The sequence below is a fragment of the Rhineura floridana genome, chromosome 19, assembly GCF_030035675.1.
Source record: "Rhineura floridana isolate rRhiFlo1 chromosome 19, rRhiFlo1.hap2, whole genome shotgun sequence".
NCBI lineage: Eukaryota > Metazoa > Chordata > Lepidosauria > Squamata > Rhineuridae > Rhineura > Rhineura floridana.
Window position 1 is genome coordinate 3,223,065 of NC_084498.1, and position 25,941 is coordinate 3,249,005.

Here is a 25,941-nt window from a genome sequence, read left to right on the forward strand (position 1 = left end):
CAGGTATGTTCCACTCCTGTGGAACTGCAGCATACACACAGCCTTCTAATCCTTCAGAAAACTATCAATAAATTTTGGGATGGAAAAAGAGAAAGAGTGTGCACGCACATGTGAGTGCAAGGACGGGGGTAATTATATAGCATGGGCCCTTGCAAACCCCTTCCATTGTCTTCAAAAGACACTCACACGGAGTCTCAATTCTCCAAATAAATTCCAAGACACAGACCTACATCTTCCCAGGTCAGGCTTTATTTCATTTTTTTTATCTTCCCCATTGCTACTCTATAAAAATAAGGCTTGGATGAGTAGTGATCCACTTAAGGCCTAAAATGGTTCTTGTGCCTCAGAAACCAAGATCTCTGAAGAAGCAATGACAAGGGATAAAAATTACAGGTGGCTCTAAACCAGAGTGAGTTATCCCTGAAGAAAACAGTTGTGAAGAGGAGAGAAAAAATAGTTTGACTCCCATGAGGTTAAAAATGTCATTCAGGAAAGGTCACTGAAGGCTGGTTTTGTTTTGTTTTTTTGTGCAAAACACACACACACAGAGACTTTGCTCCCATATACCTAGTCAGCAATCGGCACACCAAAAATTCAGCACCCAGGTACAAACAGCCTGTTGCACATCATGGCATCTAACTATACAGGCAACTCAAAAATATACAGAAGTTAGAAGAGACGTATAGTGCATGTGTGTCTGATGGAATACAGTACCAGATAGCTAAGCATTATTGCCAGGTGCCCCTCTTTTCCTGAGACTGGTTATAAATAAATCCATTTAGATAAAGATTTTAAAAGCCTCCTTAAACTCTGGCTCTTGAACGGGCAGGACAAAAGTTTCAGGAAGATCCAAGAAATGATCACAATGTTCTTCTGTTGCTTCAGTTTTGGCAGAAACACATTTCTAAGTCTAGGCAGCTTAGATTCAGACCCAGCCGTGGAGGGCTCACAGTGATCAGGAGTTTCTTTGCTGAAAGGAGATGGAGTGAGCGCCTCCTCCCCGTTCGGCCAAGATGGAGAGAAGGGAGACGGCTTGGTCAAGCCTGGTAGCTCAGTTCAGCATTCATTTTTGTGTACATTTCATAGATTGTATCCAGGATGGGAGTCACTTTTGAGAGGAACTGGTGGATCTTCTGTAAGGTCTCCTCTTCTTTCACCTCTTTGCCCTTTTCCAGGGCTTTCAGCAAATCCGATTTGTACGGAAGAGCATACAAGGAGCCCTGATTGATGAGAAGAAGCCCATATGAAGCAAGATTGCATCTCCTATTACTGCAGATTAAATTAGGTCCAGAATAAAAATTCCACTCTCTGGCTTTGCACCCATGTTCAGAATGAATTACTTCTGTCCTGTTCCCCCAGAGGGCCAATGCACAAGGCTACCCTCCCTCACTTCACCCAGTAAGATGCAAACCCACAGTCAGCTTGTGGAAAGTGTGGCAAAACCTCTTGGCGTTACCCCCCTCCAATTAACTGTAGTGGAAAATAAATTTTGTGGAACAAGGAGAGAATGCCAACACATCCTTGGGGATGGTCTACTGAAATTAATTTATATATATGATAAAAAGAAAAAGAAACAGGAGATGATTTCTTATTTCAGTATATGCAAATCTATAGAGCTCTGTGCCAGTGGATGTTTTGACTGCCTGAATTCTCTAACTGGCAAGCACCAAAACTGATACTGGGCATAAGATCTAACATTGTGAGAATCTCATTTTTGTTTGTTTGTTGAAATAAAATTTCTAGCCCTTATAACTTCCAAGGTAGACTTGAAAGCACGTATACAACAATGGGTGAAATCTCAGCAGCCAAAAAGTGAGGAGGGAGAGGGGATAAGCTGGATTTCTATAAGCTACACCTCAATGTCTTGCACTGATTTACCCCTCTCAGTGACCAGCAGAATTATGCAGATACATATTAAAAAAATCTGTACGTTGCAGAATTCATCTTGTTTCCCTGGTGCATGATTGAAGTTACCTTAGTGTAGAATTCTTTTGAAATGTACAATAGGCTCAGGGTTAGATATGTACATTGGTCCGGAAGCTGTAGCTGGTGCAAACTGTGGCAGCGTGACTGCTCACTGGGGCAGGGTATTGCCAACATGTTATCCTGCTGCTGAAAGAATTGCACTGGCTGCTATTAGCTGCCGAGCCAAGTTCAAGGTGCTGGTTTTGGTGTACAAAGCCCTATACAGCTTGGGACCTGAAAGATCGCCTTACCCCTTATATACCCAGCCAATCACTGTGCTCTGCAGGCGAGGCCTCCTGCAGATACCATCTTATCAGGAGGTCCGTTCCGCACAACATAGGAAACGGATCTTTAGTGTTGTGGCACCGCCGCTTTGGAATTCCCTCTCCTTAAATATTAGACAGATGACACCTCTGAAGTTTAGACAACTTCACAGAGGATAAAAGCTATCAGTGGCTGCTATCCATGATGGCTTAAATGCATCTGCATGCTGGAGCTGGAGCGGATGCATTGCGTTGGCTGAGCTGCTTGACTGCCATGGTGATCCAATTTAGCTATCAGTTTGTAATATGATTTATTCTACATCAACAAAAATGGTTGGTTTTTGTCTTATCTGAATTTATTGTTGGCTTTTGTAAGCTTGCTTCTCTCCGCACCCCCAGCCCTTTGCATTCTGATATTTTGAATGTTCGTTGTGAGCCACGTTGCGCACAGCATGCTGGAGAAAGGTGGCATATAAATAAACAATCAATCATCAATCAATCAATCTTGTATCTTCCCCTCCACTGTCAGAGGCAATATGCCTCAATATACCAGTCGCTGGGATTTACGAATGGGGGAAACGCTGCCTGACTCGGGTCTTCCTTACAGGCTTCCCATTGGGGCATCCAGTTGGTTGCTGTGAGAACCGCAGGCTGGAGTGGATGGGCCTCTGGCCTGACCCAGGAGGGCTCTCCTTATGTCTTTGGGCTAGCAAATCTCCACACGTCAATTATGTGCTGTGTGAAGAGGCCTTTTCCCTTGTCTGCCCTGAGTCTGCTGCCAGGATGCATCACTGTTTAAACTTTGGGCGTGTGGCTGCACTTTTCTTTCTAAACCAAATAGCCCCAGAGGCTGCGTAGCCTTTCCTTGTAAGGGAGTCGCTCTGTCCTGCTCATCTTTCCACCTCTGCAATGTCCTTGTGGAGATGAGGTGCCCAGAGCTGGATGCAGCATTCCGTACCTGGACAGCCAGGTGACAGGCCCAGCCCTCGTGCCCAGTTGATGAGTGCCCTGCAAGGCATCCGACCAGCCACTGTGCAGGGCTGCTGAGCCCCACAAGCCCCTTGAATCAGGCTGGCTCAGCTGGGTGGCTCTCGCAGACTGTGCACTCACCAGGAAAAGCTTCTGCAGCATCCAGCCATGGTACTTCCTCAGGGCCAACTCGTAGGCTTTGGTGGCGTTGATCCGGATGAGGTTTGGGTTCTCCTCATCCCTCTCGCCATCACAAAGGCTCTGCAGCAGGACCTGGATGAACTTCAGACCCCTGTGAGAAAAACAACAGCCACGTGAGTGAGAAGGCGGGACTGACTTGGTCATATCAAGGCTACGTGTGTGTCTAGCAGAAGCACAGGCCAGAAACTGGAGTTAAACTCAGCATCCAAAGGACCTGTCCTACTCTTTCATCCCTTCAAACAGGGGTAGCCAGCCTGGTGCCCTCCAGATATTGTGGTCTACAACTCCCATTGTCCCTGACCGTTGGCTGAGGCTGATGCAAGCTGCAGTCTAAAAAAGCTGGGATGGCACCAGACCGGCTACCCCGGCTGAGAATCTAGATACATACAAACATTTTGCAACAACAGCGAGTCAGCTCCCTCCCCGTGGGGAAAAAATGAGCAGATGGAATCCTCCTGAGGCCCTGGCTGGAATGAAGCGCAGCCCCTCTCTGATCTCTCTCACAATGGGATAAAGAAGTCCCTAGTACTTACTTCTCAAAGAGGACTAGAGACTTGATTATTTTCATTCAAATCTTAAGTACCACAGGAGTGCTCTGTGATACAAAGACTAAACTGATTGCATGCTGGGGAGTGGGGCAGAGAAACATGTGGGCTGAGCCTACACACAGCTTTTCCCAACCTTTGGGTCCCCAGATGTTGTTGGACTACAACTCCCATCAGCCCCAGCCAGCATGGCCAATGGTCAGAAATGATGAGAATTGCAGTCTGGCAACATCTGGGGACCAGCAGGTCGAGAAAGGATGTACTGGAGCACTGAAGAAATGCACAGAGTGTTGGGAAAAGTAGGGAGGGTTGAAACGGATTTTTAAATTTATTTGATTTGATTTAGAAAATACAAGAAGTGCATAAACATACACATATATCACAGAGTATCAAATATATATGCTCCTTCTGGAAGGAAGGGCGGGATATAAATTTAATAAATAATAAAAATAAAAATAAAAATGTGTGCCACACAATTATAAATACCATCATAAATATCATAATCCAATAACTACTTGTTATTAATTTGCCACACAGAAAAACTATTGTATTCATCGATGTTTATACTGTATCTGTTCTTCATGAATTCAAATAAAGGAAACAAGTTATCTTTTTTAAAAATTATCTTTTGTTTACTATCTCTCAGTCTAATAAGATCGGTAAGCTTAGGCATCTCTGCTACCTTCCAAATGTTTGCTAATCCTTTTACTGTTTTGCTAATCCTTTTATTGTAGGTGACGGTGACCTGTTTTTTCCATTTTTGTGCCACTAACATACAAGCAGCAACAATTAAATTCCATGTTAACTTTTTATGCTGAACTTGTTCACCCAAATATCTTTAGAAAATGGTCAAGGGGTCTAAGGACAGGAGGCAACATGTTACCAACTAAATTTTTAATGACTTTTCCCCCATGATCTTTTGATTAATGGACATATCCACCAAATTTGCTCCAAATCTCCCAACATTTCCAATTATATATTTTGCAATCTGTGTGGTGTCATGTACCACTGATAAAGCATTTTATAATGATTTTCTTTTATATTTTCTCAAGCGACATCGTGCCGGTCCTGACATGGCTTTGCTAGCTGGGGCTGATGGGAGTTGAAGTTCAAAACATCTGAAGGATGCCAGATTGGCAAAGGTTGTTGAGTCACACATCATCATCATATCAGCCAATCAGCACTCAGACACCAAGGAAGCCTCAAAGCAACCCCCTCCCCAACCCAGATCACACCTCACCTTTTCAGCCACATAAGAGCTAAGGTTGCCCCAACTTTTGGCCAGGTGGATCCATACATCTCCTTTTCCACCTCCAATATGTTCTGCAGGGTCTTGAACTTGCTTGGATTCGATTCGTAAACCGCTCGTATTTTCTGAAATGGAACCAAACAGACTTAATTCGACCATGCACAGAACTAGGCATAGGTGACAAATCTCCCTTCTACATCTAACTTTTGTTGTGAGGTCAGAGGGGAAAGGGGGAAGACAGATGCTTCTTGTCTGGTGAGGCTGTTTATCCACCTCGCCGAGTATTAACTACTTGGATCAGCAGAGGGTCTCCAGGCTCTCTGGCAAAGGGGGGGGGGCTTCCCATCAGTAGCCACGAGGGATGGAAAGAGCTGTTTCGGTTCTCTCAGCTTCTCATTTTGCCAATGTTAAATTCAGTCCTCTACATCTCTACAGCAATCTGCAATTTTTTAAAAAAAGAATCCTCATGAAAATTTTCCACCATTTTAGTGCGAATTTCTCCAAATAAACACATTTTTGTAGGCAGTTTTGACAGAGAGACACATCTTCGCAAGCCACTTCTCATCATTTCATGCCTTTTTGCCTGTTATTTTCACTCATGCATTCATTTTTATGCACACTTTCCCCTAATATATGCATTTTTGTAAATGTTGTTTAGCAGGCGAACTGCATCCCAAAATTCCAATAAATGTGAATTTCGAGGCATGGCTGTGTTTCGGTTCTCATGTTGTTTCAGAAATTGTGAATTTGATAAATTCTGCTTGAAATGCGAACCAAATCGAAATTCTCACCCATCCCTAGCAGCCGCTCAATCCTGTTAACTGGATAAGGCTATCCACGGCTACTAGCCATGACGGCTGTGCTCTGCCACCACAGTCAGAGGGAGCAGACTTCTGAAACCCAGTTGCCGGAAGGCACAGGAGGGGAGGGTTGCTCTTGTGCTCAGGTCCTGAATGTGGACTTCCCATAATGGGCACCTGGTTGGCCACTGTGAGAACAGGATGCTGGACTAGATGGGACACCGGCCTGATCCAGCAGGCTCTTCTTATGTGAGGTGCCAGGGACAGAACCTGTGACCTTCTGCATGCAGAACAGGTGCTCAGCTACTGAGGTGTGGTCCTGCCACTTCTGCACTTGCTCCCTCCCAACGCTTGGCTGATAACACCCCCCCCCCCCCGGCAGCATTACCAACTAGCCATCATCTCCCAAAGACTCTCGATCTCCCTTACCTTAATGTTCCCAGATAGGTCAGCTTTGACTGGAGCATAAACAATTGGGGCCCCCAGGCAATCTATAAGGAAAAGGAACAATCTTGGGTTAATAAAGCCCAGAGATGAATTCCAGCCTGACGTGAGACTCCTGCTTAAAACCTGGCTGGCAGAAACAGAACTGTTTCCATAGGAAGAACCACCCTGACTACACGAGGCACGTGACCCAGCACTGGCTGAGTGTAGGTATTTAGCCTAGAGAAAGGGGGGGACATGAGAGCACCCTTCACAGGCCCAAATGGCAAATAGGGGGCAAAATCTTGTCCCCTGCTGCCCCAGAGAGCAGGACTAAATCCAAAGGGATTAAGGCACAGGAAGGGGAGATTTTGGTTGAACATTACGAAAAATGGCAAGAGTGGCTTATCAATGGAACTAATTACCTGAAGGGGTGGAAACAGGGATCATAGACCTGTTACTTTTTTGGGAGCAGCGTTCCGGCAAGGTGGCTATGTATGAGCCAGTCAGCATGACAGGGGAACGTGTTGGCCACTGAGAAGAGTCCTTGTCCTTTCGTGCTGATTGGAACCAATCAGAGTGAAAGGAGGTGAGTCAGCTACTGAGAAGACTCTTCGCAGTAGCTAACACACACAGCCTCCCCTTTCATGCTGATTGGCTCCTGGGGATGTCTGTTCTAGTGGAGCATGGACTCCCAAGATGACAGGGAGAGCAAGGAAGAACGAGGGAAAATGGAAAAGGGGCATTGCTGTGAAAGAGTGTGATGACCGGGCCCTGCATTTCTGAATTTGCCACTCTACTACTGGGTGGGAAATCTTCAAGCAGAGGATGGACCAGCACCTGTTGGGGATGCTCTTGCTCTTGATTCCTGCATCAAGCAGGGTGTGGGTGGACTAGATGGCCAACAAGACCCCCTTCAACTTCTTGAATTCTTGTTTGCCCCTTGCTCACTGTTTGGGGCATGCTGTAGGGCAAGGATGGGGGTACCTGTACCCCTCCAGTCGTTGCTGGATTACAGCTCTCATCATGCCTGACAACTGGCCGTGCCTGCGCAGAGGCTGATGGGAGTTGGGAGTCCAAGAGCACCTGGGAGGGCCACTGGTCGCTCAGCACTGCTGTAGGAACTTCCCTCCTGGATGGCAAGAGGAAGGTCTTTCATTAATGTCACTTATTTCAGTTTCTGGATTTGCATCTTAATTAGGAGCTGGGGCAAATAACCATGAATATCAGAGCCAGAGTTGTGAGGTAGGATGAGCAGAATGCTGGAGCTGAACTGTGGGGAAACTGGGTTCAAATGCTCCTCCTCAACATCAAAGCCTCACTGGTGACCTTGGGCCAATCAGTTTTCTCGCAGCCTAACCTACACTGCAGGGGTGTCCCAGGGATAATAAGAAAGGAAAATCCTACATGTGCCAACCTGACCTTTTTGGAAGAAGGGAAGCATACAAATGTTGTAAAGTTAGAAGCACCCACACCCTACACCTGTTTAACCCCACCCATTAAATTCACAACCTAACAGAAAGGCCTTGGAAAACTTCAGGAAAATGTTCACATTGATTAGCCCCCACTTGCAAAGAGTTCCCGGGCTTCCCCCAGTCCTGTGACTACTTCATAGCTCACACCAGTTTATGAAGCAAGCAGGTCCTTACAGAGTTTTGGGGACAGAAATGTTTTGCTAGATGCCAAGTTAATTTAGAAACATACCCCTAAGAAGCAGTTTGGCTCTTAAAGCAGCCTTTGTACAGTTGATCGGACTCGTGTGTGTGTGTGTGTGTGTGTACACGGAGAGCTTGTATAATGCATTTCCTAACATAATAGCTAATACTGTGAAGGCTGGAACAGAATAAGCCTATTGTCTACTGAGAACAATTACTGGCTTGATGGAACTGGTCAGAGGGGGATGTCTCTTGATGCAATGCAAGGATGGAGAATCTCAGAGGGATCATCGCTACCACCATTAATGCGGGAGAAGGGCACCTCTGCCCTTCCAGATGTTGCTAGACTACAACCCCCATTGGCCATGCTAGCTAGGGCTGATAGGAGTTGATGTCCGACAAAATCTGAAGGGCCACAGATTTCCCCATTCCTGCCTTAAGGCCTGGAAAGAAAAATGGAAACGGACTGCCTTCAAGTCGATTCCGAATTATGGCGACCCTACGAACAGGGTTTTCACAGTAAGCGGTATTCAGAGGGGGGTTCCCATTGCCTCCCTCTGAGGCTGAGAGGCAGTGACTGGCCCAAGGCCGCCCAGTGAGCTTTGTGGCTGTGTGGGGATTTGAACCCAGGTCTCCCAGGTCATAGTCCTATGATAGGTAAAACTGACCATGGGGGAGGAGGATGGGGAGGGGAGAGGGCAGAGGGGAGGGGGTGCAGGAGGGGGAAGGAGGGGATTGGATGGGGATGGGGAGGAGGAGGGAGGGGTGAAGGAAAGGAGAAAAGGCAGGTGATGGGAGGGTGGAGGAGGGGAGGGCAGGTTTGATCATTTGCATACTTATTGAGTTCAATGGGATTTACTCCCGTGCAATCATGCTTGAAATAGACACAGACTGCCTTCAAGTCGATCCCGACTTATGGCGACCCTAGGAATAGGGTTTTCATGGTGAGTGATATTCAGAGGGGGTTTACCATTGCCTTCCTCTGAGGCTGAGAGGCAGTGACTGGCCCAAGGCCGCCCAGCGAGCTGCATGGCTGTGTGGGGATTGAAACCCTGGTCTCCCAGGTCGTAGTCTAACCACTACGCCACACTGGCTCTCAGCCCTGTAAAGAAGCACCCAAAGTCTTCCATTTAGCGCTCAAGGATTTGCCATCTAGCATCCAATTAATTACAATGGGTGGGACAATCAGTGTCCAGCCTGTTTCTGATGGACTGCCTATCGCCTGCCGATGGCTGGGACGCCTATAAAGCACCCTTCATCAGCCTGGCATCCTCCGGAGGTTTTGGCCTCCAACTCCCACCAACACCAGCCAGCATGGCCAATTGTCAGGACCAAAACGTCTGGAGGGCACCAGGTTGGTGAAGGTTGCTGTAAAGAAGACAGGGCTAGACAGACTTTGGTCTGATCCAGTATGAGACTTCTGATGTTCTCAAGCCACATTTTTGGGCTTAATGTTCATAAGCAGAATCACGGCACCTTAATAGTTGAGAGAAGCAGGGTACGCTGTCTGCCTTCTGGTGTCAAAATACATCATTTATTTATTTATTTATTATTCCGAGGAGGAAGACGCCCGGCGTCGAGGGAGTGAAGGAATGTAGTGGAGGCTTGCTGGCACGGAGAGTCGGGAGGAGCATCGGCCTGACGGTGGTGAGAGGACCGAAGGGTGCCAGGTTTGGAGCACGACCCGGCGGCGGCAGCTGTAGAAAGCCTGGCCTGGCGGTGGTGGCAGCGCCGCAGAGGCAGAGGAGGACACTCGGCGGATGACGCCGAGGAAGTGAAGGAGGCTTGTTTCTCTTGCCTCTGGGCTTGACGCGGTGAGTCTGGAGGAGCATTAGTCTGACGGTGGTGAGAACATCGAGTGGGTGCCAGGCTTGGAGCGTGGCCGGCGGCGGCGGGGGAAGCTGGCTGGCGTGAATTCGGACTTACGAGCTGCCTGTTACCGTGTTTACTCGTTGATGGACATTGGTTGGGGCTATCCCTGATGGTGTAAGGGATAGCTGAGACGACGCTATCTGAGACATCTTTCCATCACCAAGGACTTTATTAATTGCGGGTTGGTTTTTGGTTGCTTCTATTTGCTGGATAGTGGGTGTGTACGTGGTGAGTGTCTGTGTGATGTTTGGTGTATGTTGTAAGTGTGTGTGGTTGACGTTTTATATTATGTGCCTGGCAGAGAGGAATTATAGTCAGGAGGAATTTGTAGGGGCCCCAATAGGCGTAGTGACGGGTAGAGGGAGATATCATGTTGTGTGGAAGACAGGCCAGGTGAGGGGAACGCGGCCCAGGCAACAGACGGCTGTGCCATGTTCCGGTCTTCCACGCATCCACAGGTATGTGGGATGTCCTATCAGCCAGCTCTCTGATCTCCGGATGCTGCTTTTTAATGCTAGATCGGTACACAATAAGACCGCCCTCATCCGCAATTTAATTGTAGATGAGGCAGCTGATCTAGCATGCATAACTGAGACCTGGGTGGGTGAGCAGGGAGGAGTTAGTCTCTCCCAGTTGTGCCCACCGGGGTACTCAGTACAGCATCACGGTAGATCTGAGGGCCGGGGACGGGGGGTTGCTGTGGTCTATAAGAGTTCTATCCCCATAAGAGTTCTATCCCCCTCTTCAGGCACCATGTCCATGTAACTACTGGCCTTGAGTGTTTGCATCTTGAGTTGGGCCAGAGGGACAGACTAGGGATTCTGTTAGTGTACCACCCACCCTGCTGCCTAACAGACTCCCTGACTGAGCTGACTGAGGTGGTCTCGGAGGTTTTGCTGAGATCACCTAGACTACTGGTGCTGGGCGATGTCAACATTCATGCCGAGGCCATCTTATCTGGGGCGGCTCAGGACTTCATGGTTTCCATGACAACCATGGGGCTGTCCCAATATACCACCGGCCCAACCCATGTGGCAGGACACACTCTGGACCTGATTTTTGCTACGGGACATGATGATAGTGATCTGTATGTAGGGAGCCTTACATCAGCTCCTTTGTCATGGACAGATCACTGCCTGTTGAGGTTTAGACTCGCGACGACTTTTCCCCTCTGCAAGGGTGGGGGACCTATTAAGATGGTCCGCCCCTGGAGGCTGCTGGATCCTGATAGTTTCCAAACAGCTCTGGGGAGTTTCCCGGCTGATAAGGCTGGCGCTCCTGTCGACACCCTGGTCAATCTGTGGAATGCAGAGATGACCCGGGCAGCTGACATGATCGCTCCTGTGCGCCCTCTCCTCTGTAGAGCTCATACAGCTCCATGGTATACTCCGGAGCTGAGGGCGATGAAACAAGACAGGAGACGGCTTGAGTGCAGATGGAGGCGGACTCCTGACGAATGCAACTCGGCACTGGTGAGGGCCTATAATAAGACGTATTTTGGGGCAGTGCAGGCAACGAAGGAACAACACATCACTGCCTCTATTCAATCTTCTATCTCCCGTCCGGCGGAGCTTTTTCGAACTGTAAAGGGGCTTTTACATTCTGGCCCTAGGGACGTGACTGAACCATCGAAAGCACGCTGCGACAAATTTGCCAAGTACTTTCAGAATAAAATTTCTTGCATCCGTCAGGACTTAGACTCCAATGTTACAGCAGTTGATTCAAACGAGGTTTCCGGAGCACAGTCTGGTCATGTTTTGTTGGATGAGTTTCAATTGGTGCAGCTTGAGCACGTGGACAAGGTGCTTGGACAGGTGCATGCGACCACTTCTATACTGGATCCTTGCCCCTCTTGGCTGATAAAAGCTAGTAGGGATGGCACTGCCGGCTGGGCCAGGGAAGTGATTAACGCCTCACTATATGAGGGAGTGGTCCCGAACCGCCTTAAGGCGGCGGTGGTAAGACCACTTTTGAAGAAATCCTCCCTGGACCCAGAAAATTTGAATAACTATATGCCGGTAGCGAATGTGCCATTCCTGGGCAAGGTTCTGGAAAGGGTGGTTGCATCCCAGCTCCAGGCTCTCTTGGATGAGACCGATTATCTAGATCCATTTCAATCGGGTTTCAGGCCCGGTTTTGGCACAGAGACGACCTTGGTCGCCCTGTATGATGACCTTTGTCGGGAGAAAGACAGAGGGAGTGTAACCCTGTTGATTCTCCTTGATCTCTCTGCGGCTTTTGATACCATCGACCATGGTATCCTTCTGGGGAGGCTGGCGGATTTGGGAGTTGGAGGTACTGCTTGGCAGTGGTTCTGCTCCTATCTGACAGATCGTCTTCAGAAAGTTGTGCTTGGGGAGCACTACTCGATGCCCTGGGCGCTCCAATATGGAGTTCCGCAGGGATCAGTCTTGTCCCCCATGCTCTTTAACATCTATATGAAGCCGCTGGGTGCGGTCATCAGGAGTTTTGGGGTGCGTTCTCATCAGTACGCTGATGATACACAGCTCTACTTCTCCTTTTCATCTTCTTCAGGTGAGGCCGTGAAGGTGCTAAACCGATGCTTGGCCGTGATAATGGACTGGATGAGAGCAAACAAATTGAAGCTCAATCCAGACAAGACTGAGATGCTGTTAGTAAATGGATCCCCTGACCAGTTGGATGTTCGACCTGTTCTGGATGAGATTACACTCCCCCTGAAGGAGCAGGTGGGCAGCTTGGGAGTCCTTTTGGACCCGTCCTTGTCACTTGAGGCGCAGGTGGCCTCAGTGGCACGGAGTGCTTTTTACCAACTTAGACTGGTGGCCCAGCTACGCCCATATCTGGACAGGGAACATCTTGCTTCAGTTGTTCATGCTCTGGTAACCTCGAAATTAGACTACTGCAATGCACTATACGTGGGGCTGCCCTTGAAGACGGTTCGGAAACTGCAGCTCGTGCAGAATGCAGCAGCCAGACTAATAACTGGGACCAAGAGGTCAGAACATATAACACCGATCCTGGCCCACTTGCACTGGCTGCCTATATGTTTCCGGGCCCAATTCAAGGTGCTGGTTTTAACCTATAAAGCCTTACACGGCACGGGCCCGCAATACCTGATGAAACGTCTCTCCCGATATGAACCTACCCGTACACTGCACTCAACATCAAAGGCCCTCCTCCGGGTGCCTACTCAGAGAGACGCCCGGAAGGCGACTACAAGAAAGAGGGCCTTCTCGGTGGTGGCCCCTGAACTATGGAACACCCTTCCTGACGAGGTTCGCCTGGCGCCTACATTACTATCTTTTTGGCGCCAGGTGAAAACCTTCCTCTTTGCCCAGGCATTTTAATATTTTTAATATTTTTTAATAGTTTATTATTTGTATTTAATGTTTTAACAGACAGTCATACGACACACCTTGTTATAATTGGATGATCGCTGGTTTTAAATTGTTTGTAAGTGTTTTTATCTTATGTACACCGCCCAGAGAGCTTGCTATGGGCAGTATAAAAGTTTAACTAAATAAATAAATAAATTTGATTTATATCCCGCCCTTCCTCCCATCAGGAGCCCAGGGCGGCAAAAATACATCAGGTGCACAATGAGGATTTGAGCAAAAAGGTAAAGAAACAGATTGCATGAAGTATTCCTGGTTTTGTGCTGCAACATCAGAAGAGGTTAGAGCAAGCAAGATTCTCCATTTGCACCCCACAGGTAAGAGCAGAGCAGCTACGGAGCAAGCCTGGGGTGGGGGGCAGCCTGGGTTAGGGCTTGCCTAGTCCTGCCCCCTCCCAACCATGCACTGATCCTGGCGGCTCCCACTTTCCCCACAGAGCTACTACCCTCAGACTTAGCCAAATGTCTGGAAAATGGGAGCACTGTAACAGCGAGTTCTTTCACGAGCCTGATGCAAAAATCCACATGAAGCGGTGGAGAGGCGGCTTAGGAACACAGAAAGCTGCCTGCCTTTCACCAAACCAGACCAGCGGTTCATCTAGCCCAGACTGTCTGTACCAGGAATGAGGAGCTGGTGGTCCTCCAGATGCTGGCCATCCTCGCTGGGGCCGATGCAAGCTGGAGCCCAACATCTGGAGGGCCACAAGCTACCCATCCCTGATCTAGGCTGTGAACACACTAGTCGCCAGAGCGAAGCATTTCCACCGACCACACCTGGAAGGGGAACGGATTGACCTGCTGATCAGTTGTGAAATCTTTTTGAAGCTGATTTTTTTTTTAGAAAATGCACTCGAGCTGCTTCCACCAGTAAAAAGGGGGCGGGGTTTGACTAGCATTATCGTGTGCCCGTTTTCAGAAGAGAGAGATGGAGACGCACTGGAACTGGCAGAACAGGGATTGTGTCTCTACTCCTACACTGACTGGCAGTGACTATTTATTTTATTTATTTATTATTTGATTTATATCCCGCCCTTCATCCCAGCAGGAGCCTAGGGCGGCACTATCCATGGCTTCAGGCAGCAGTCTTTCTCAGTGCTGCTTGGAGACAAAAGGGAGTGAATCCAAGATATTCTGCATGCACACACAGCAGGTGATTATATCTGCCACTTCAGCTGCAGCCTTTTCCCTAAAAATAAAGGGAGATTCTAGTCCTCAGGGTTCTGAATCATTGGCGATCACTCGTGGCCAAACAAGATTGTCTTCCAAGATAAGGTCTTTAACGGTGGGTCCATAAGTGACTGTGGAGGCCAATTCTGGATCCACACAGCCTCCCACAGTGAGGACATCGGTTTCCAGATGGATTTGCTTGGAAGATGCCTGTGCATGAATTTGTTTTATGTGGGGAGATTGGCGCATGACCATCAACACACAATCTTGACAGAAAAAGGCTTTGATCCAATGGCATGGATACCACGACGATTGGAAGTCTTTTATCTGCTGCAGCCTTCATCCGCCTTCACAGCCATTGTAACGTACACATTGTTATCCTCCGCCTCTTCTGCCGTTGAGGACTTTCTTGGATCGTTCTTTGTCTGGTTCCTCTCCCTCGACCTTACTGCCATGGGTGACCCTGCTGGGAGTACATGACTCCCGGCGGCATCACTCACAGGGTTCATTGGAACACGCAAGCCCACTCACCACTGCAAGGTGACGATCCAGCGAGGGGAGGTTCTGAATATAAAGGGCTGATTTAAATAGAAACACAGGAAGTTGCCTTGTACTGAGTCAGACTGTTGCCCAGCCCAGCGTGGCAGGAGCTCTAGGGGGTTTCAGACAGGAGCCTTCCCTAGCCCAAACTGAAGATGACGGGAATGAACTGGGGACATTCTGCACTCAAAGCAGGCGCTCTACCACTGAATTATGGCCATCCTGGGGGCCTACAGGGGATTCAAAGTCCCAGGAAGGCGAGATGAGGGGAGACGCACAGTCCTCACAACTTTCTAACACAGCCCCTAAGCTTTTAGCTCTTCAGTGCAATCCTCCCAACAGCCTCTCCCCATCCAGATACAATAACAGCCCAAACATTCTTGTTTTTCCAGTTCAAGCCACACAATATCTGCCTGTAGGCAAGTTTACTAGCTGCCTCACCATCCACAACACTTAATAGAGCTACCCAAAGGCTAGCAAGACGCACCCCCCATTCCACTCTCTTGGGCCTGGCCTACCCACAGCATAATGTGGGGGCAGACCCAGAGTGTACCGCTTCAGCCAGAAAAGGGAGGGTGCCACTCTTGTGAATGCTCATCCTTCTATGAAAGTCTCCGGGAAGTAAACAAAAAGGACACCCAGAGAGAGAAAATGTTGTACCCCCACCCAATCCCCTGCTGCCCTCAGCCTCACCGCCAAGCCACCATCTGCCCCAGCAAGACCACTCTTACGCTTGTGAGCAAAAACTTGGTGGCCACATCTGAGAAGAGCAACCTAGAGGAGGCTTTTTAAAAATTATTAGTACTGCAGTGGCACTCCCTTCCTGGGGTACCACAGCACTGGTTTTGCCCCACTTGGGAAAACTCCGCCAAAGAAATCACGTTACTAATCTCTAGTAAGCTTCAACAACCCACCCAGAAAACATAAGCAAACCGCCTGTTCTTTTCCAGCCAAAGGTGGGAGACATTTGCAGGATCACGTGACACAGGAGTAGAGGTCAAAGATGGTCAGCTGACCAGTCCATCGACCACAATCAACTATTCCATGTAGCCACGAATGACGCGGAGTAAATTGCAGCTCACCTTATTTTCTCATGGCGGTGCACCTTTGCTAGTATTGGCCCTCTTGCAGCAGAACCAAGACCCCTTTGCTTCTTTCTCCAAAACAGCAACACAGTCAGCAGTGGCAAAGGACATTATTTTAACAGCATTTTCTGCATAGGGCAATCCTATGCACGCCAACCCAAGGGTAAGCATACACATTTATAGAGGAAGCTACCTCACACCAAGTCAGACAGTTGGTCTATGGTCTACACTGAGTGGCAGCAGCTCTCCAGGATCTCAGGTACAGTTTTTTCCCATCCTACCTTGGAGTTGCCACAGATTGAACCTGGGACCTTTTTGCATGAAAAACAGTTACTCTACCACTGAAATACAGTCCTCCTCCTTACCTGGGAGTAAGTCTCATTAAATGCAAGAAGACTAACTTCTGAGTAGACATGCTTAGGATGGTGCTACAAATTTTGTTGCTGGAGACAGAAAAGTTACCAGATTTGCACTGCAGTCCTGTGCAGGCATCTACTCAGAAGACAATCTCACTGAAATCTACAGTGTTCTAGACTGACTCTGATGTTTCAGGGTGAAAAGTCAGAGACTTTCAATCATTTACATTTATAAAGAGACCCCTCTTACCTAGCATGGTTACAAAGTTATAAAATCATTGCAATTTTTTTTAAAATTAATTTCATTATTTCAAAATAGCACAACTAATTTGCTTTTGTCCTTATAATAAGCACAAAACGTTTTTGCAATTTCCAGTCTAGTTTACAATAACTTATCATATAACCATAACAGAAAAGAAACCCCACAACCCGCTGCAGCGTAAAAACTGTTGATGATTCTTCTTGTTCTTAACATATACTTTTTAAAAACTGTGTTCATTATTTGACTGTTAATTGCATAACCTTTCTTTTTATCGGTCAAATGCCCAATTTTAGGCAAGGATGTAGGAAGCCGCCTTACCCCAGGTCAGATGATGGGCCATTAGTCCGATAGTGTCTATATTAACAGGCAGCCCATGTCCAGGGGAGAAAGAAATATTCCCTATCACCTGCTACCTGATCCTTCCATCTAGAAATGTCAGAGATTGAATGTAGGGCCTTCTGCATGAGGGCAGGAGCTCTTCCACTGAGCAATCGTTCATCCCTTGACAGCCCCTGCAGGTCTCATCAGTGTGACTAAGGCAACAGGTGCAGGGCTGCAAAAGGCCCCCTAAGGCTCATCAGCCTCACCAACAATCCACTGACGCACTCCAAATTAAAGTACAATACGGAATAAAGGCATCTGCAGAGCAATCAGAGGTGTGCAGTGAGCCTAGGCCTGTGAACTTTGTTTTCTCAAACCAGCAAGTCCAATTACAGTACTCACTGCTCGGGAAGGCGAGAAGTCTAGCAAGGATCACTGGCCAACCGGGCCCAAAGGCAGATCCCTTCTCATCGCCACCCTCAGGCCTGGCCAACCGTATCCCACAGACAGACCCAAAGGTGTCAAAGAGTACGGGTCTGAACCTGAACAGCAGGATTTTCAGGTGCTGCATCAAGCCGGATGGACAGCATACCAGGTGGATTTAACCTCCTCAATGTGATGCAATCTAGACTCTTGCCAGGTTGCAAAAGGAGTCACCGGAGCAAGCAGAACGAACCAAAAATGACTGCCACTCTTACACGGCCGTGTCTGATTATCCAACTTTTCCCACTGTTGGGAAAGAGAGGCCAGGAAAGGCTTTGCCACAAACCACAGGAGAATTCCGAAAATTCGTGTTTGCAGCCACTGGTGGACTCTAAAGCAGACACCTATCTGGTGGAGGCAGGGAAAGGCAAGATTCAGCCTTGTTCTGGGATATGTTTGAATCCCACTCAAAATTTCCAGAAAAAGATACTCCTCAATTTTTGTTAATTGTGGTGAACACACTCTTTACATGTGTGCTGCCTGGGCTGATGGGAGTTGTCCTCCAGAACAACCATAGGGCACAAGGCTGGAATCAGACTGAATTAGGTGATCCACTTTGCATTTCTGAAAAGTGACTTGTAATTTTTTAAAATACATGTCTAAAACATTGCGCTACTAGGAGTCCAAAATTACATCAGAGCAGAAGAGGATTCTGCGGCAGCTGTGCATGATGTCAACAAACATTACCCACTTTTCAGGTTCTGCAGAGAGCGCAGAACCGGAAGAACACACCCAGTGCTGACAGCACCTCTTGTTCACGGGAATGCCTTCAAAAGTTAACATTTCAACCACCATCATGTACACTGGAGGCTGCCTCAAAGTAACCCAAGTTAAATTTCCCCACCTACAAGGATGGGAACAGTCCTGCTTAGCAGGATTGCCCGTTGTGAGGAGGAACGCTGTTGAGCAACTCCCTCCCCACAGGTGAGAGTCTGGCACCTTCACTATACAGATTTTCGCATACGCTGAAAACGCACCTTTTTATCCTGGCCTTTGACACCCAAGATACATATTTTTGGACCCACTCTATACTTGTGATTGTAATTACTTTTAAACTGTTTTTAATGTAGTATTTTAAATTGTTGTAATGTACCTTCTTTGCATGCATTTTTCAAGAAGTGCTTTATTGCAAGATAAATTAGCAACAGATCAACCCAAACTGAAAAATCTCCTCCCCTTAACCACCCTTTGGCAAAATGCTTCAAGTTTTGACAAAGCTCCCAAAGGAAGAAGCTGCACAGTTGTTGGGCAGATGGAGAGTAAAAATAAATCGCTAGTTTGCCATGCTGGATCTCTCTTAGAGGTTGCAGCACCTTTTCAGGAGCCCTTGCCCAAGACTCCTGGGCATTGAGAAAAAGGAAGAGCCCGTCACTCATCCACCCCAGAGGGCTGGGCAGAGCCATGCTCTGACAAGGTGGCTTCTTGCCTCAGCCACTTCCTCCCTTGCCACCAGATCAGATACAACCCCACAAAATGGAATCCAAGACACGATGCAGCAGACGCCACCCCCTCATACAGATCTCAGTCCATCTGCCTTGCCCCACCCCTCTGCGTGGGCCTTATCAGGAAGAGCTGCAGACTGAGATGTGCTGCTGCAGGGATGAGACTGTGCTGGGACCATCAAGGGGCAAGCATTTCCATCTGCCTTGCCCCACCCCTCTGCGTGGGCCTTATCAGGAAGAGCTGCAGACTGAGATGTGCTGCTGCAGGGATGGGACTGTGCTGGGACCATCAAGGGGCAAGCATTTCCATCTGCCTTGCCCCACCCCTCTGCGTGGGCCTTATCAGCAAGAGCTGCAGACTGAGATGTGCTGCTGCAGGCATGGGACTGTGCTGGGACCATCAAGGGGCAAGCATTTCCATCTTCCTTGCCCCACCCCTCTGCGTGGGCCTTATCAGGAAGAGCTGCAGACTGAGATGTGCTGCTGCAGGGATGGGACTGTGCTGGGACCATCAAGGGGCAAGCATTTCCACTTGCTTTGCCCCCCACCCCTGCTCTTAGTGACATTTTTCTGGGGACTGCCCTTTACCAGGAAGATTAATGCTTTTGGTTTGCTGCTCCTGTTTGTTTAGAGATGTTAGGACTTCGTTAGTTTGATTTTTTTTTTGTAAATTGTAGTTTTTATTTGCATTTTGTATTTGTATTTTTATTTGTGTGTAAGCCGCCTTGGGGGCCTATTTGGCCGAAAGGCGGCCTAGAAATAAAACATAACATAACATAACACAGCACCCGATAATCAAAAGGATACTGCCTTCCAAATATACAGGCTCCATTCAGCTATCATGGCTGTTGCAGCCCCCTAGATTCTGCTAGTTCGACAGAGCTCCTTCCCCAAAGTAATCCGATTTCGACAGGCTGCTACTATCCAAAGTTTTAAGTCCTTGCACTGAACTCCTAAAACTGTTTTCTTAACAGTTGGTCATTATACGAACTACTAATTTCTCTTGAAGAATTGGGCACTCGAGTCTGGTTTTTTCCTCTTCCCTTGTCTATCCGTTTTTCCTTTTGTGTCATGTCTTTTAGATTATAAGCCTGCATGCCAAAGACTCTCTTGTTTTAATTGATCACACATTAGCTGTGCTGAGAGCCTTTTTGGCTCTAAATAAATAAATAAGCTCAGGTGAGGGTGAGTGGGGATGGGCTAGAGTTACTCAGTGGGCATGGGAATACATGTTGAACATGTAAGAAGAACTCTGCTTTGCTGTTACTGAGACCCAACATTCTAAACTGATCCCAAGAGTGATTCCTGCTCAGATTAAGTCCTGTATGTGTTCTGGCTCTCATGAATGCAAGAGTCTTGTTTTAAAAAATGATTGACAGCTCAGCTTAGCAGATACCCTGAGGCTGGTACAGTGAGAAGGCACAGCATAAAACATAATTCGCCCAAGGTGTGCAGGGGAGCAAAGAGTTCCAGTTACATCCAGTATGAAAGTGTGCTCCTTTTTTGACAAGCCAGCAATCACTTTTCTTACACGATGCATTTTGATCACTTGTAGCAAGAAATGCAGCCAGGCAGGACAAAAGCTGAACTCCTCCGTTGGCAAACATTTGCTTAACAGCTCAGTTTATTCACCGGCTCCCCCATGGAGATTTTCCTTAGAAAAACCCCTATCAAAGGGGCTGCCGCAACATCTCCTGAAGACAATGGACTGCCTTCAAGTCGATACTGACTTGAAGAGACCCTATGAACAGGGTTTTCATGGTAAGCAGTATTCAGAAGGGGTTTACCATCGCCTTCCTCTGAAGCTGAGAGGCAGTGACTGGCCCAAGATCACCCAGGGAGCTTCAAGGCTGTGCAGGGATTCGAACCTTGGCCTCCCAGGTCACAGTCCAACACTCTAACCACTACACCACACTGGCTCTCTTCCTGAAGACAAATAAACCCCCAAAACAACAGACACCCACCCACCAATCCCCTATGGAACAGTGGAAGATAAAGACATCCAGGTGCCAAGAGTTAAGAGTAATAAAAGAAATATACTCTGCACATGCCCAGAAGTACACTATTTCCCTCTAAACCAGTCTTGAAGAGATGGGACTTTATTGCTTACTGGCCACATGAGGCAGTGGTTAGTGTCCACTTGGCCATGAAGCTCATTGGGCCAGTCACACTCTCTCTCGTCCTGACCTACTTTAAAAGGTTGTTGTGAGGATAACAGAGAGATGGGGAAAAACATGTACACCACCTTGAGCTCCTTGGAAGAAAAGGGGATATAAATGTAGTAACAAATAAAAAATACAATCTATACAGATGGTCAGTTTAAAACCAATGCAAATAAAACAAGCAAGACGACAGTAAAATAAAATACAGCATATTCAAAGAATTATGCTGGTTATCAACAGGTTGAGCTATTCCTCTGACTGGGGGGGAGGGGGCACCTAATGGCCAAACAGAAGGCAACAGGGAACAAACAAACAAAAAAGCAAAGCAGCCAAATTCAACGTGCCCAAGTTGGTGCTGGGGGTGGGAATTTAAATGGCTGATCGCAGAGTTCATGCAGTATTTGGAATCCCTCTTTGAGCATGTTCAGAACATCTTTCCTTGGTCTGGAAGGATGCAGCCAGCCCCTGAGAGAGCTAGAAGCATAAATGCCTTGCAAAGAAAATTTAATACCCGCATTTGTGGAGAAAGTAGGCAGAGAGAAGTATTTCTCAACACACGAAAACCCACTGGGGTCATCCGAGGATGCTTAGTGTCGGAAGATTCAGGACAGGCCAAAGGAAAAACTTCCTCAAACAGGAGAATCTTAAAACTATGGAACTTGCTGTGACACGGCCACAAACTTGAATGGTTTTAAAGAGGATTAGACAAATTCACAGAGGGTAAGGCTACCAATGGCTATGAGCCCTGATGACTATGTGCTCCCTCCACTTTCGGAGGCAGATGCCTCTGAACTCCAGTTGCTAGGAATCAAAAGAGGGGAGAGTTGAGGTTGCGCTCGGGTCCTGCTTGTGGGCTTCTCACACCTGATCAGTGTGAGAAGAGGTGCTGGACGAGACTGGCACTTGCTCTGATCCAGCAGGGCTCTTCTTAGGTTCATTTCTTCAGCTGCATTTAAAAATGCTGCTTCACTTGGGGTGGAGAAAGAGAGGCTGTAACTGAAAACTCAGCACTGCCAAGAGCAACCCTCTGCTTTTGGAAGGAAAGCTGCCCCTCCCAGCTGCTTCTCAGAGCTGGCCACACGTGCCTGCAGGGTGAAGGGCAGGTGGGTGATTAGGTAACCCAAGTGACAGGGGCGCTCTCCTCCCACAGGAACCCTCTTCCTACTACACCTTTGCAGGTGCTCTGCATGATAAAAGACGGACTGCATGAAGAGAGAGGTGGAAACCTCAGGATAGATCGCCCAGACTCCAGCAGCCATTCATTAACAGCAGTCTTTGCCAGCCTGGTGCCCTCAAGATGAGGTTATCACACTTTGGACACATCGTGAGAAGACATTATCCACTAATAATGCTGGAAAAAAACAGAAGGAAGTAGAAAAAGAGGAAGGCCAAAAAAGAGATGAATTGATTCCATAAAAGAAGCCACAGACCTGAATTTACAAGATCTGAACAGGGTGGTTCATGACAGATGCTATTGGAGGTCGCTGATTCATAGAGTTGTCATAAGTCAAAATCAACTTGAAGGCACATCACAACAACAACAACTTTGCACCAGGGCTCCGGCAGATGGCCTTTGTCCTCACAACCACTCTGCCGAAATAAAGCCATTTCTTACGAACTTAGGAAGCTGCTTTATGCTGAGTCAGACCAATCTAGCTTAGTGATGTCTATACTGACTGGCAGCAGCTCTCCAAGGTTCCACACAGGAGTCTCTCCCAGCCCTACCTGGAGATGCCATGGGGGACTGACCTTGGGGCCTTCTGCACACAAGGTGGATGCTCTACCACTGAGCTGCGGCCCTTCACTTCTTTGCAGGTGGGAAACTGAGGAAGAGAGGGAAACTGCTAATGGCTCTGCGTTCAAGGGCTCCAAAGATGCTGTGGGGCAAGAGACCTTCTTGTAATACTGTTGATTTAGAAGAGGTTGAGAATATGTCGCCTTCACTGGCCTGACCAGGAGGGTGCAGCGCTGTCGGATGCCACATGCACAGGACAGAGAAAGATGCGTTACACATGGAGTCAGGCACTTGGTCCATTAACTCAGTACTGTCAACTGTTCTTCAGCCTTGAGCCCTCCAGATGTTGCTGGACTACAACTCCCATCAGCCCGGGCCAGCTTAGCCAACGGTCAGGGTCAGGGATGATCGGAGTTGCAGTCCAACAACACCGACAGGCCGCGGCTCTCCAAGAATTCAGTCCAAGGTGTCTCCTGGCCCTATCTGGAGAAGGTCCCAGGGATTTAACCTGAGACCTTCTGCAGATGCTCTGTCACTGCGCTATGGCTCATCCTCACCCCCCAAATAAAGTTCAACTGGTGAACGACCTTTCCTGCGCCATACAATACGTGGGCTGAGTTAATGAGAACTGAAGAACCGCTTTGCTATATCAGGCCAAAACAGCAGATGCCCCTGGAAAAGTCACACAAGCAGCGCGTGGGAGGAAGAGCACTTTCTTTTGCATCCACACCACCTGGCACTCCAGAGATAGACTGCTTCCATACGTGGAAGATCCATTTCGCCCAGGGATGGGCAACCTGTGGCTCTGCAGATGCTGCCGGACTCCAGCGCCCATCAACCCTGGCCTTTGGTCGTGCTGGACTCAGGCTGACGGGAGTTGGAGCCCAGCAAGACCAGGAGGACCGCAGGGTCTCCGCCCCTGATTTAGCATAATTTATTCAAAGGACATCAGAATGGCTTTGCTGGATCAGGCCAAAGGGTCCGCCGTATGCCCCAGCAATCACCTCTCAACAGTGGCCAACCAGATGTTTTGAGAAGCCCACCAAGCAGGGCACAAATGTTTTGCCCCTCCCCTTTGCCCCAGTAACTGGCGCAGTGATGCTGCCTCTGAACATGGCGGCCTCACACAGTGCCATGGGGGGTCCAGTTTTTGAACACCCTCCCCTTGGCCAGGCTGTGTTGTGGAGAGGTGTTAGATATAGGTACAGTTAGGCTAGGAAACCATCCCCCCTGCTGCCATGAGCCTGCTGGGGGGGATGGTGGCAATCATACACTCTGTCCGCCTCACCCACCCCTCTGCATAATGGGGGAAATAGTGCACCGTACCTGACAGGGTTGTTGTAAGACTTAGGTGTGGGAGCAAAGAAAATGGAAGAAGAAAGCACGGAAGGTCCCAGGGGGAAACCAATCACTTTTTAGGCTGCTGTCCTATCATGCACACTTACTTGGAATTAATCTCCAGTGAACTCAGAAGAACCAACTTCTGAGACAAGACCCTGAAGGCTTTAAAAAATTTTTTTTGAATGCTATTTATAGAATCATAGAATAGTAGAGTTGGAAGGGGCCTATAAGGCCATCAAGTCCACCCCCCCAATGCAGGAATCCAAATCAAAACATTCCCGACAGATGGCTGACTAGCTGCCTCTTGAAGGCCTCCAGTGTCGGAGAGCAGAATAGCTCTCTAGGTAATTGGTTCCATTGTCTTACGGCTCTAACAGTTAGGAAGTTTTTCCTGAATCTTTTTATTTCATTTAATGTGTTTTATTGGTGGTAGGTTGTATTTAACGTGTTTTAAATAGTATCTGTAAACAGTCCTGAGACCCTGTTTGGATGAAGGGTAGTCTAAAAGCCTAACAAATAACATCAGAGACTAGGGGTGGGTCGGTGAGTAGAGCTACCTCTGCAATGCCAGTAAGGAGCCCTCCTTGAAATAAGCAGGGCGCTTTTACGAGTCATCGTGGCCAGAAGGCTGGACTAGGAGCATCCTTTGCTCCCAAAGCCACACAGCGGAGGCTGAACGTTTCAACCTTTGGTACCCTCGCCCAGAAGTTGCTTCCAGCCGGCCAAGAAGTTCCCACGGTGGCGCGCGAGCCCGAAAAGGAGGCGAGCTGGAAGCTCAACCGACCGGGGCAGCTACCCCGGAGGAGGCGGCCCGCAAATGCCCCCGGGGTAAGGAAGCCCCACGCTCTTGCGGCACCCCGGGGCTTACTCCCGAGCCAACCTGCCGGGGCTCGCGCTACAAGAGGGAGGAATCCGTGCGGGAGCACTCACCGAAGAAAGGCGGCAGGTGCGCCACGGCCTGCAGGAAGGGCTCCGTGTCGATCTGCTTGTCGGCCGGCAGCGACTTGAACTCGTACTCCAGGAGCAGTGCCATGGCGCCCGCGGGAGAAGGACTGGGAGCTCGAGCTGGAGCGCGCCGCGCACGAAGGCAGGAACGAGCAGGCAGGCCTGGCGCACGGCAGGAAGGAGTCGCTTGCTGGGGTGGAGCTCGGCCCATCGCCGGCCCGGCCCGCCGAGGGTGGAGCTACCCGCCTCCCGCAGGCAGGCAGCACCGCCCCGGGACCCGCCGTTCCCTGGAGAATGTGCAGAGCGCCTATCCTTCGCCAACTCCCCCCACTCCTTCTGTTCCAGATGTCAGCAGCCCCGATCCGGGGGATGCCAGCTTGGAAGCCACTTCGGCTAAGGACACGCGATTTACTCCTGAGTAAACGTGTCCGGGCGGTAACCCGGGGGTGGGGGGAGCCTGCGGCCCTCCCATGGCCGACAGGACCCGGGAACCTCGGGGAGGGAGCACCGCAGAGTCCCCGCCCCGCTGCCGAATGATTCCTATGCACGTTGCCTTCGATGTCAGGTGGAAGGTCCCCGTCGAGCCCAGCGGGACGTGCTTCGGGGCCGACGTGGAGAAGGCTCCATGCTTGGTGGTGCTGACATAGGAGCAGGACTGCGGGGCAGAAGCTGGGGGCCACAATCCACAGAGGGAACAGGGGGCACCCCTCAAATTATTTATTTTATTTATTAAATTTATATCCTGCCTTTCCTCCCAGCAGGAGCCCCAGGGCAGCAAACAAAA

General features: G+C 48.7%; 1 protein-coding gene across 1 annotated transcript; it reads right to left on the minus strand.

Annotated features, from left to right (window-relative positions):
* Window positions 1-227: 227 nt before the first annotated feature.
* On the minus strand, window positions 228-25,602 carry GLTP (glycolipid transfer protein). The gene is made up of 5 exons (XM_061602420.1): window positions 25,143-25,602; window positions 6,422-6,483; window positions 5,184-5,317; window positions 3,339-3,489; window positions 228-1,220 (listed from the first exon to the last, which is right to left on the minus strand). Exons 1-5 carry the CDS (start codon window positions 25,366-25,368, stop codon window positions 1,038-1,040), a joined length of 756 nt encoding a protein of 251 aa, XP_061458404.1. The 5' UTR covers window positions 25,369-25,602; the 3' UTR covers window positions 228-1,037.
* Between the last annotated feature and the right edge of the window lie 339 nt (window positions 25,603-25,941).

Coding starts and splice junctions, on each gene's coding strand:
- GLTP (XM_061602420.1), bottom strand. CDS start 25,368: ATGGGCCGAGCTCCACCCCAGCAAGCGACTCCTTCCTGCCGTGCGCCA. Junction 5,318..6,421: donor ACCTATCTGGGAACATTAAG/GTAAGGGAGATC, acceptor GTTCCATTTCAG/AAAATACGAGCGGTTTACGA. Junction 3,490..5,183: donor GCTCTTATGTGGCTGAAAAG/GTGAGGTGTGAT, acceptor TTTTTCTCACAG/GGGTCTGAAGTTCATCCAGG.